At 36.5% G+C, this 11,298-nt stretch overlaps 1 protein-coding gene across 1 annotated transcript; it reads right to left on the bottom strand.

Annotated features, from left to right (window-relative positions):
• Positions 1–1,788: 1,788 nt before the first annotated feature.
• On the bottom strand, positions 1,789–10,119 carry ubl3b (ubiquitin-like 3b). Its single transcript, XM_008420816.3, has 6 exons — positions 9,959–10,119; positions 9,332–9,436; positions 6,027–6,135; positions 4,657–4,743; positions 3,246–3,323; positions 1,789–3,058 (listed from the first exon to the last, which is right to left on the bottom strand). The coding sequence occupies exons 2-6, from the start codon at positions 9,356–9,358 to the stop codon at positions 3,006–3,008; spliced, it is 354 nt and encodes a 117-aa protein (XP_008419038.1). The 5' UTR covers positions 9,359–9,436; positions 9,959–10,119; the 3' UTR covers positions 1,789–3,005.
• Positions 10,120–11,298: the final 1,179 nt, after the last annotated feature.

Below are 11,298 nucleotides of genomic sequence, written 5' to 3' on the forward strand. Positions count from 1 at the left end.
TGGGGGATTTCGGTAGCCGACAGCTCAACAAATCGCCTCCCTGGACTCTCGTTAGGACACAGCTGATCTCTGTGGTCAACTCCTGCTCGGACTCCGTCACTCTCTGCAGAAACACCCAGAAAAACAGCTCCAGATAAGTGGAAACTGTGGTAAACGTCTCCTCGCTACATTGTGAAAGAGCCGTTTGTTGAGAGATTTGAGGATTGTTGAGAATCTCTGCCAGAGTTAAGTAGCAGCAGACCAGAAAACAGCTGCTGAAGTTCAGCTCGGTGGAAACTTTAACTCCTCAGCATGCAGTGATGACAGCTTTCCATGCGACACTCAAATTCTTAAATGAATGTTTTTATGCCTCTAAACGTTAAAACACCAAATACCACGCTTTAATAAACATGCTATTATTTCCAGTTCCGAACTACTTAAAAGATTTTTTAAACACCTTATTTAGGATCCTGCATTAGGCTAATAGAGGGACACTGCCACCTACAGGCCAAACAGGTCAATACGCCACCTATCTGAGGAGGATATTCACTGAATAAAATCAGTTTAAACAGAAACTGATGAAGAGTTTTGGATTAAGTTTGCAGCATTAGTTTTTGTATTCATGGACAAAGAGGAGTGATAGTTTCTTTGCTACAGTTCAAATTTTATCCCTCCTGATAAAAACAAACAATAAAACACATTTAAATAAAAATTCATGAATGCTTAAATTTGTTTTGTTTTTAAAATGTTCTCGTCTTCCCTACAACTTTCTGTAAAGTCACTAGACTTTACAGCAGATTTGTTAAACCACATTGTGTTGGTTTAACATGTAAAATCCCAATAAAATGAGCTGAAGTTTGGAGTTGTAATCATGGCTTTAACTATTATTGTAGTAATCAATCGATTTATCATTCTGATAATTGATTAATCAGATAAAAAAGTGCCACATACAAGTTTTTCATTCAACCATTTAAGTCTTTTTTATGCAAGAAATACATAAAAAATAATTCCATTCCTTTTTTAAATAAGGAAACATTTTATGGTCTAAAATTTAATGTAATAACATTCATTTAGTAAATCTGAAACAAGTGAAGCTAAAACTCTGTAACTTCAGTTTTGGCTGAAACTTGTGTGTTTATATATTACATGCAAAATGCAAATATGTTTTGTAGTTTTGAATCAATTGTTGCTGTGAATGTTTTTTTTCAGCAAATTACTTTTTGTTGAGTCAGTTCACAATTAATCGATTACTAAATTGGAAGATAATTTCAATAATTCATCACAATCAAATTTATCATTTCATCCATAGATTTAATGTAACAAAATGTAAAAAAAAAAAAAACATTTTTTAGAAGGAACAAGTCAGAAAATGGGTGATACAATTTTGAATAGAAGAATTTTATAAATTGTTGAACCAATTTAATATCTTTAGAAATGATCTAAGATCCCAACCAGAGTCTTTTTGCAGCATGATTTTCTGCTGGGTTTCCTTTGGTGTATTATAAGCCTGGTGGGCCACCAGACTGAGCATTGTTAATTATCTTAGTTGTTTAAATTATTGTCTTTTTTAAGACTCAATAGTTGGTGTGTTAATATTCCAGTCTTCCAAAAATGCATAACTATCAAGTAATATTTTCAAATTTCCTGTCAACTTTAAACATTTTTTTTACTCAAAAACATGAATATACAAAGGCTGGATGAATGACTACCAAGCGCCCTCAGCTTGGCAAGTTTTCTGGTATAAAACTGTTTCTGTGTTGAAAATTAAAAACCCAAAAACTGGAAAAAAATGAATCTGAACCCAAAGAATCTGCCTTATGTAAAGATTTATTAATTTATAATACAAGCTTTTATGTTGACCACATTGCATTTTAGTTTTTTTTTTACATTTATTCATACTGAGCTAAAACTTCATAGCAGTGACACTGATCGACAAAAACACAAACCAAAGGACACTCAATGGAAGGAATCGAAAGGTTTCCGCAGCCTGTCACAGTGCACCACTTCAAAATAAAAATCTCACTAGTCCTCACACAGTATGCAACGTGCATCACACACCCTCAGACAGACTCGCACACAAACTCAACAAATACCTATACACAAGATAAAAATTGATATATTTAAATTTCCTTATTAATGATATTAATGAATTCCACAATAAAAGGCAAACATGAAATATAGACGGCATCCAAAATGAAAGGGAGATGAAAACCCGCCCTGCTTTCCTGTTCTTCCCAACACCCGTCACAGGGGGGAAAACGAAATATTCCGCCTCGTTGTGAGCCTACATTGGTTGGAAGGAGGATTAAACTAACACCATCTCTCCCTCCCGTCTTGTTTTTCTACTCGCCTGCCGTTATTACAACAAAATACCAAACGAATCTGTGGATCCAAAACAGTTTTTCTTCGCCGAAGCTTCTCCGTCAGAAACGAACAAACGCAGGCGGTTCAGTTAGTTCTGCAGAAAATGTCTGGCAAATTTTCTACTACGCGAGAGAAAAAAAAAAACTATGTTGAAGGAGGAGATTAACCAATAAACACTTCATAATTAGACAGGTTAAGTGCAGCAGGACCCGGGGAATTGTCCGTGTAAATAGTAGAGGCGGGTTAGAGCCCACAAAATCCTTTATAAGTCCGTTAAAAAGCTGTGAGCTTCCGGGTCTTCAACACTAAAAATGCCAGCTTTTTAAAAACACCTCATGTGTGGCAGAGGGCGTGTATCGGTGAAATCTTAAAATTAAAAGGAAATGGCTACAGGAAGTAATGCAGACAGTAAAAAAATTGTGTTGGAGGGGTATATTGGCACGAAAAAAAACAACAACAGGGAAAAAAAATGCCTCAGATCGGACAAGAGTTCAACCAAAGCGTCCACGAAACGGGACTTCCTGCGATTTCTTCCAGATCTGCAGGCGAAGAGGCGAGCAGCAGGAGAAAAAAGTGAGGGAGTTTGTGCATGTTTAGGTGCGCGCTATGTTTAGTTTGCTCGATGTTGGGGTAGAGGAGGAGGGAAGGGGGTTTCTGATGCTTTACAAGAGGAGGCAGCAGTTGCTTTCTGTGGTTTTTTCTCTGTTCCTCTGACCTACAAAGACAAGACAGAAGAGACGTGCAGATTTAAAACCTCGAGTCGATGAGAAACTCCAGCCGTAAACAGGATGAGCAATGAATCTGTGCCTTGGTTTGTTCCAAACATGCAAATATTTACTAAATATTCCAGTCAACAAATTAAAACTGGGAAGGAAAACTCTTGGTTTTATGACAACACTAACCATGAGAGTTGGGCTCGGGAAGAGTCTCCCTGGCAACCAAGTGCATGACGGTCGTTCGTCCCGGTGGCAGTTTCAGAGCTTCAAACAGGAAACAAACATCAGTAAACTGTTTTATTAATTATGCTTCTCTATGCAAAACATGTCCATTACATTTTTTGCACAAAAATTATTCTTAGATAATGAGATTTTAGCCTAATCTTTGAAAAGCAGAAGTAGAGCCTCCTGCACAACCAACAACAATGTAGCAAGTGGTTTCTGGATGGTAAGTGAACAACAAAACATTTGTCGTTTCTAGCAGCCATTGTTCAGAGCATACAGTGGAAAAACCAGCTGACCAAATGTGCTGGAGCTCGGCTTGGGTTGCTAGGTAGCAGGGCTGGGCATGGCAGGGGTTGCCATAGGGATAATTTTGAGGTGGAAAGAAAGGGATTCATAAGTAGGCCTGTCGTGATTACAAATTTTGCTGAATGATAAATTGTCCGAAGTTTGTTCTGTCAAAGATCAGTAAACTTTAATTTTGTAAAGAACCCTTAACACTAGAGATGGAAGATGTTTTAAATATCCAAAAACAATAAATCAGAAATAAAATCCACTTAAAACAGAAACCATAAATAAAATGAAATGCAAGGTTTCTGTAAACAAAATTGTCTTCCAGAAAATATTAACCATCTGAATCAAAGGTTTTTAATCCGATTCTAATATAAATAAACTTATCACTTTTTCATTTTCTAATTGTTGAAAATAGAAATAACAAATGATAGCCTTATTGTCTAAACTTCTCCCAACCATGTTTTAAATGTAGTTTTATCATCAGTAAAACTCATTTCTGGGCCAATAATCTGCGCAGTGATGCAGTTTATATTTACATTCAGTATTGGAAACATTTCTGTTTCATTTCATCACGTTATGTTACAGATTGGTAAATCATACGAGTGTTTAGTCCACTGAAGCCAACAATCAACCCGTTCATTTGACTTCTAGCCAGAGAGCGCAGGTGGAGATCAGGCGGAGAGTAGCAGGGTCGAAAGGTCAACTGCTTAATGAGTTTAAAGAAAACAGATGATCACATTCATTCGCTCCTTAGACCGCTTTGGCGAGGCTTAGCCGTCCGTTAATGTCTTAAACCACAACCTGCTTAGATAAAGGAAGACCACTAGTGCAGCTGCAGGTCTCTTCATTTAACTCAAATTTAAAGTAAAATCCGCTGCCAAAAATGTTCCTAAAATTTTGGTGCAAACCATTTTTATTTTCTCCATTAGATAAACATAATTTGTTTGCTTAGTTTGATAATTTTCGATCATATTTCCTTCTGTTCTGTACCTCTTAAGCACTTTGGCTGTATGAAAACTGCTCTACTGATACAGTTTTATTGATTGCCGGTGTGAGTGGGTTGCATCACAGAAGGTCTCACCTCCCAGCGTTACGTTGCCATGAAGGAAGCGCCCCTGGAAAATGAGGCGCAGTATACTGGGACTGCTCACCTGCTCTTCCTCCCATCCTGTCATAGAAAAAGGAAAAAAGTTTATTGTAAAATGTTTTTCTTCTACACCGTGCGCATAATTATTAGAGTAATTATTTTGACCAAGAAATTGAATGTAGGGTTGTGCGAATATGGAATGAAAAATAAAATCTCCAACTTTTTGGGACCATATCTAATTTTAATCTATTTTTTTCTGGTAACAAGCTGCTGCTTTACAACTATACATTTTTGAAAAGCAGAAAGTGAGCCTCGTGCACAACCAACACAAATGCAGTAAGTGATTTCTGGATGGTAAATCAGCAACAAAACACTTGTCTTTCCCAGCTGCTATTGTACAGTGCATAGATCCATAAAACAAGCTGACCAAATGCTCCTTGAGTTTTGTTTGGGTTGCTAGGTAACAACCTGGGCTTGGCTGGGGTTGCTAGGTAACGACGCAGTGTCCATGGAATGTGACTTACGATTCCAGATTTTTAAAAATTGTTTTTAGAAGCAGTTTAGACCCAAATGTAAGAACAAAATGTTCAAATAGAGAATTTTGTGTAACAGATTGCCTTGTAAACATTAATGTTTAACAATGTTTCACAATGTTTGTTGACATTTAGGATTAACTGGAAAATTTAAAAAAAAACTTTTTTCCCTTGGGGCCAAAACTGGGAAATTTAAACAACTCAATATTTCTTGAATTAAAAATGCAAATGTGATTTTTCTTTGATTTTAGTTTAATTTGCTCAATAATAAGCTACATTTTATTACATGTACATCTTTAAAGAGTGGAAACATAAAAAAGGCTTTAGACTGTTTCCCTATTAAAAGATAGACAATTAAAAATATTTGGGGTTATCTGTAGATTTTTATTTTGTTGGCCAAATTTTTATTCCTCTTGACTTGTGAACAATCAAAATTTCAAGGGCCAAAAATGGCCCCTGGGTCACACTTTGGCCACACGTGGTGGAAATGTAAAAGAGTACTAGATAGAAATGTTTTAGATAAATATATTAGATTTATTATTTGGTGAAGTGCAACATAATTTACAATATCCCACACTTTAGATTAAACGTACTTCAAGACACAGTCGCTGACCACCTGCATCTTATTGGATAAAATTGATCTACTTCTAACAGTTGATGTAGACTATTTTTACTTTGTTTCAAGAATATGTACGCATTTTATCTTATTCTTCAACAATATAAAAACATATACAGGGTTCAGTAAACTGACATTTTGTAAGGCAATGTTAGGACGATAACCGAGGGTTTACATAAAAGAAATGTTCAAATTATAGAATCCATACAACGTACCTGCAGGCCAGTGGTCAAACACATGCTTGGCGATGTCTGTGGCCGAGTCGTTTGGAGAGAAAGTGAAGTCTTGTGTTTTGCCGCTGACCAGGATAAGGCGGAGATGCACCTAAGAAAACAAATGAAAACATCTCAATGCGTCCAAAACCAGAATTCGTACCATCCGAGTCAAACGGCGTTCACACAGATACAATCTTCCCAATTATCAGCGTTGAAACTCCTGCACTTCCTCTAACCTCTTCTGGCATGAGGTGACCTTCCGAAGGCTTGGAGGAGACGGGCATTCCAGGCTAATTAGATTTATCCGCAGCAGATCTCCTCTCTTTGACTGGCTGACTTTGTTTGGAGGGGGCTTACGGTGAAGTGAGCCCTTAGTGCCAGAGACAACAACAGATGAGGGTGGGGTTAGGAGGGAGAACACGGCCCCTTTGGTGTCAGGGTGCTGCCGCTCCGCTCCGGACCGTCAGGCTAATGCGATAACCCCAGGTGTCCCAGACAGCGCCGGGTTATTAATTTAACATGGAGTCAAAGGTTGATAGTGGGTTTGGTTGAGAAGGGTTTGTAACAGTGAGGCTGAATCGATTCATCAAATTTTTGGCATTTGAAGATTTAATTTTTGGGTTTCCATAGTTCAGAGTAATATCAGCATGCCAGTGTCAGTGGCCATCTTGTTTAACAAGCGAGTTTTACAGTTTGTATTTAAAATGGACTTTGAATTATGGTCAACTCTATGACAGAATATAGGGGTTAGATAGGGCTGGACAATAAATCAATAATATATATCGGGAAAGGCATGTGATCAATATCAATAGATAATACCTTTGATAGAATATTCAATGTTCTATATAGAGAATTTTCACTGAAATTCAACCCAGAACTCACTCACTCTTTGGTTACCTAGCAACTCACTCACTCTTTGGTTACCTAGCAACAACTTGTAGAGTAACTGCCACAGTAGCAGTTTCAGGCTTCGCCACTGTGCGAAACCAGAAATGCTTATATCGTGATACGTTTTTCAGCCATACCATCCAGCTACAATTATTTCTTTTATCGTGAGAATAAAGTCATAATATTACAATAAAATTTTACAGTAAAGTCGAAATAATACTAGAATAATGTCATAATGAGAATAAAGTAGCAATTTTATGAGACCTCCATCACAAAAAATATCAAAATGAGGAATGTTGAGCATGTTGTGAAGTTATAATTTGGTATCTGTTTTACAGATAAGGAAATACTTAATCTTTTAACACATCAGCAACAAATTATTGTCAGTATAGCAAAACTCTGAAACAACTGAGGTAAGTAATGAGAGTATTTCGAAGAATGAACCACATGATTTGGATAACTAAGCTTTTCCCCCCTCATTAAATTTTTTTTTCTTTTGATTTAAATTTTTTTTTTTCTGGTAAAGTTGCATCTTTATGAGTCCGCATTATAATGGATTGATAGAGGAATCTATTATAAAGCGCTTCTTATTGAGAGCGACCCAGCTGAAAGCCTTTCCTGACATTTGCCACCGATTACCAGACGGTCCATGAACTTTCTTCTTTTGATAAATCACAGCAAGCAGAACAAAGCGACTTAGCTGAATGAGTGTGACGTCAGGGGGAGGAAGGGGTCGACCCCCGCTTCCTGATCTGTGTACAAACACAACCCACCGCCCCAACACCGTCTCCCCCTGCCCCGCTTCTGAGGGTCCCTGTGAACCGGATAACCTCGCCGTTTGGTTGCACGTGTGTGTCATCATCATCATCATCATCATCATCATCATCATCATCAACAGGCTTTGTTCACTTTTATCCCCAGCAAAATAAAAACAAAGTCGAACCTGCCTGGTTGCCCATGGCAACAGCATACATCACAAATTCCTGAAATGTTTTTCTAATCCGAATAAATGTTTTACAACCGAAACAAGCTTCTAATTGACTGTTCCATGGATTTGAGAGTGCTTAAGGAGACAAAGGTTTGTGTTTGGTTGTTTTTGTGAAAATATGATCAGTTATAACTTCCTAATGGACAGCAATAGAATATGTTAGTTTTTCAGACGAAACATGAGAACATAATATAATCAAGATCTTTGATAAACTGTAAAAAAATTAATTGATGCATTGATGAAAAAGAGATTTATATCTTTTTTCATTAAATAAATCAAAATTAAGAACTGCCAGCATTATTAAACAATAAAAACATTTGTCCCTATATGTTAATGCACTTTTTGAGTAGGCCTGCTGCAATAAACAATAAATTAATTAATTGCATAATAAATTAAAATGACCTCAATAATTTTCATTTGCATGGTTTATTATTTTTCTCTTTTCTGTTTTTGGTCATCTCCTTCTTTTAAAGGAGAATTTTGTTAATTTATTTTATTTGTTGTTTTATTTATTTTATATATTTAAATGTCTTCAAATTCCAGTGTTAAATGTTCATTAAAACTGGAGGTTTATTGATATTTGAGAATGTGTGCTTGTATTATTATTATTCCATCACATTATAATACATGGAAATGGTCTCAAAACAACAATATTATCGTTTATCAAAATTAATTCTGGGACAAGTTATCATCCAGTAAAATGTATTATTACGAGGCCAGTTTTTGAGTAAAAATCAAATGGGACATATATATTTACAATATATTTTGTAAATATCATCATATATGATATTATTGTAAATATCACCGGTGATATTGTAAATATCACCGGCAATATATTGTATTGGTCTTTTGTAGAAATGGTTTTGTAAAACCATTTCTACAAAAAAACCTGCAGAATGTTCAAATTTATGTGTTAGCCTTTGAAAAAACAAAAACAATACATCAGATTTAGCCAAAGTCAAATCAGCAGGTAGGAATTAAAATAAAAACCGGAAATCTTCTGGTTTAGTCATTTGAAAAGATACAATATAAATACATTTCTATTCCAAATTCCAGTGTTTCTTGGCTAAATAACATGACTTAACTTTGGTTTCCCAAATACATGTGACAAATATTTTGGTTGAAATTGGGGGCAGCACACAAAGAGGATACAATCAATTGGTATCTAAACCTTGAAAGGAAAGTAGGCCAGCGTTTAACCGAGATTAGACAGATGGTGTTCACGGGAACAGCCGTCACGATCCCAGATAAGTGTTTGTGGAAGTTGGCTAATCCACAACCCCCTTTCCACGTCCCACCGAAACCCCCAAACACTTAAATTATCCCAACTTCTGCTTGAAGCGACATGGCAATCACACACAATCATGGCTGCTTAAAGCATCATTTTGCTCACTGTTGTTATTGTTCAGTTGGCAAGAGCTTCACTCACCAAATCATTATCCATCTGGGTGGTCATGGCTCAGACAGGAGGAAGGCCGTGGAGCAGAGAGGACAGGACGGGTGCGCTTCAGCTGCTGGAGACGGGGCCAGAGCCCTGGCACAAACAACACCGACACTGTGAGGCTGGATCCCACAGCCTGGCACCAAAACTGCACCGCACTCACACTGCGACCCGCTGAGCTGGCATGCTGCTAACACTACAGACAACTTCACTGCACTGTCAGTCAAATGTAATCTATTAATCAAACAGCTGATGCAGCAAAGCGAAATAAAGTTATAAAGAAACACATTCGCGCAGCTAAGCTGCTTCTGACAGATTCCAGCAGTTAACATGCAATAAAACTAGCTCGTAAGCTAAAATTTCGTTTTTAGCAACAGTAAACCACCATAGCTACTTAATTACTTAAACGGAATTAATATTTATAGATTTCTAGGTGCAAGAAAGAGAATTTTGTCAGAGCATACCAATAAGCATTGTGTCCTGTCCTGACAAATCTCGACTTCAGGTCTATGCTAACGGTAGCTTTAGCTTCTCTGTTAGCTTAGCTGTTACTGATGCTATCGCTGGCTAACCAAAACCTGAGAAATGACGATGTTTCTGGGCCTTTGGCCTCACCTGCATCTGACGAATCGGATAAAATCTTTCATTCAGTTAAAATGAAGGATCGACATGAAGTAGTTTTACGACGTATGTTTTCGAAGGACTGCAGATGGATATCGTTAGGTTGGTTCGGGTTTCTTGGATGCTAATGGACGGGAAGACACCGGATGTTAGCTAAGGCTTCTGGGGATTGAAGTCTACAATAACAAAGCTTCTTTCTGACCCTTAAACTGCATTTTACGGGAAGAGGATTAAGCACACTGTTAAAAAAAATAATTCTGACTTTAATCTCAGAAATTAGACATTCAGATATTTGATGTCAGTGGATCTCTAAGATTCTGATTAAAGTTAGCATTACTTTTTGAAAAAAGTCATATTTCTGAGAAAAAGTTTTAATTCTGAGATTAAAATCAGAATTCTGATCTTTTCGTCTATTCAAAATTTAGACAACCAATGTTTGACCAAAGGTGAGCAGAGTACCCAGAAATTGTACTCACGTAAGAGTAGCACTACTTCAACATATTTTTACTCAAGTAAATCTAAAATATAACTATCCTAGAAATTACTCAAGTAAGAGACAAGTAAGCATTTGGAAAAAGGTGATTCAAATATTGAACTGATCAAACATCAATGATTTAATATTTAAAAATTACATAATCAGACATACCAGAATATAAAGTTATGTGAAAAGTTTGGTATTTTAAATTCAAATTTAAAAACACTTTATTAATCCAAAAAGGAAATTAAATGTTGTTGTAACTCATTAATTTAGATTCTTCAAAGAGTTATTGAAGATCAAGATGCCTGTTGGCAGGAAAGATCTTCTGCAGCAGTCTGTACTGCACTGAATCTAGAGACCAAAATAAAAATAATTATTATAAATATCAAAATCAGGCAAAAGAAAAGTTTCCGAATCAGTTTCTTTCAACATAAAACTTATGAAACTTTAACAAAAAATGCAGGTGTGTGTCTGGTGAATTTTTGGGTAAACAAGCTTGATAGTTGGGTAGAATATCCAGAAATTTTATTCAAGTCAGACCACAATATACACCTAAAAGTACATATTTTACAAAAAGTTATGCAATGTAAAGTAGAATAAATATAACTAGTTACCAACCAACATCTTCGAGTAAAGATTTCTGGATTGGGATCCCAGATATCTGGATCCCAAAATCCTAATTTACAGAATCTTTAATCCATAATGATACTGGATCCAATAGAGAAATCTCACTGACAATAAAATTAAAACTCAAACTGATGGTTGGTTTCCTTTACATCACCACAAGTGCTTTCAGGTTAGTGTGCCAGGAACAGGCAGAGTGGGTCTGCACCTGGCAGTCAGACACCTGGAGCCG

Source organism: Poecilia reticulata, chromosome 10, assembly GCF_904066995.2.
Source record: "Poecilia reticulata chromosome 10, P_reticulata-male-v2, whole genome shotgun sequence".
Taxonomy (NCBI): domain Eukaryota; kingdom Metazoa; phylum Chordata; class Actinopteri; order Cyprinodontiformes; family Poeciliidae; genus Poecilia; species Poecilia reticulata.

Coding starts and splice junctions, on each gene's coding strand:
- ubl3b (XM_008420816.3), bottom strand. CDS start 9,358: ATGACCACCCAGATGGATAATGATTTG. Junction 4,744..6,026: donor GTTTGACCACTGGCCTGCAG/GTACGTTGTATG, acceptor TTTCTATGACAG/GATGGGAGGAAGAGCAGGTG. Junction 3,324..4,656: donor TGGCAACGTAACGCTGGGAG/GTGAGACCTTCT, acceptor TCCTGTTTGAAG/CTCTGAAACTGCCACCGGGA.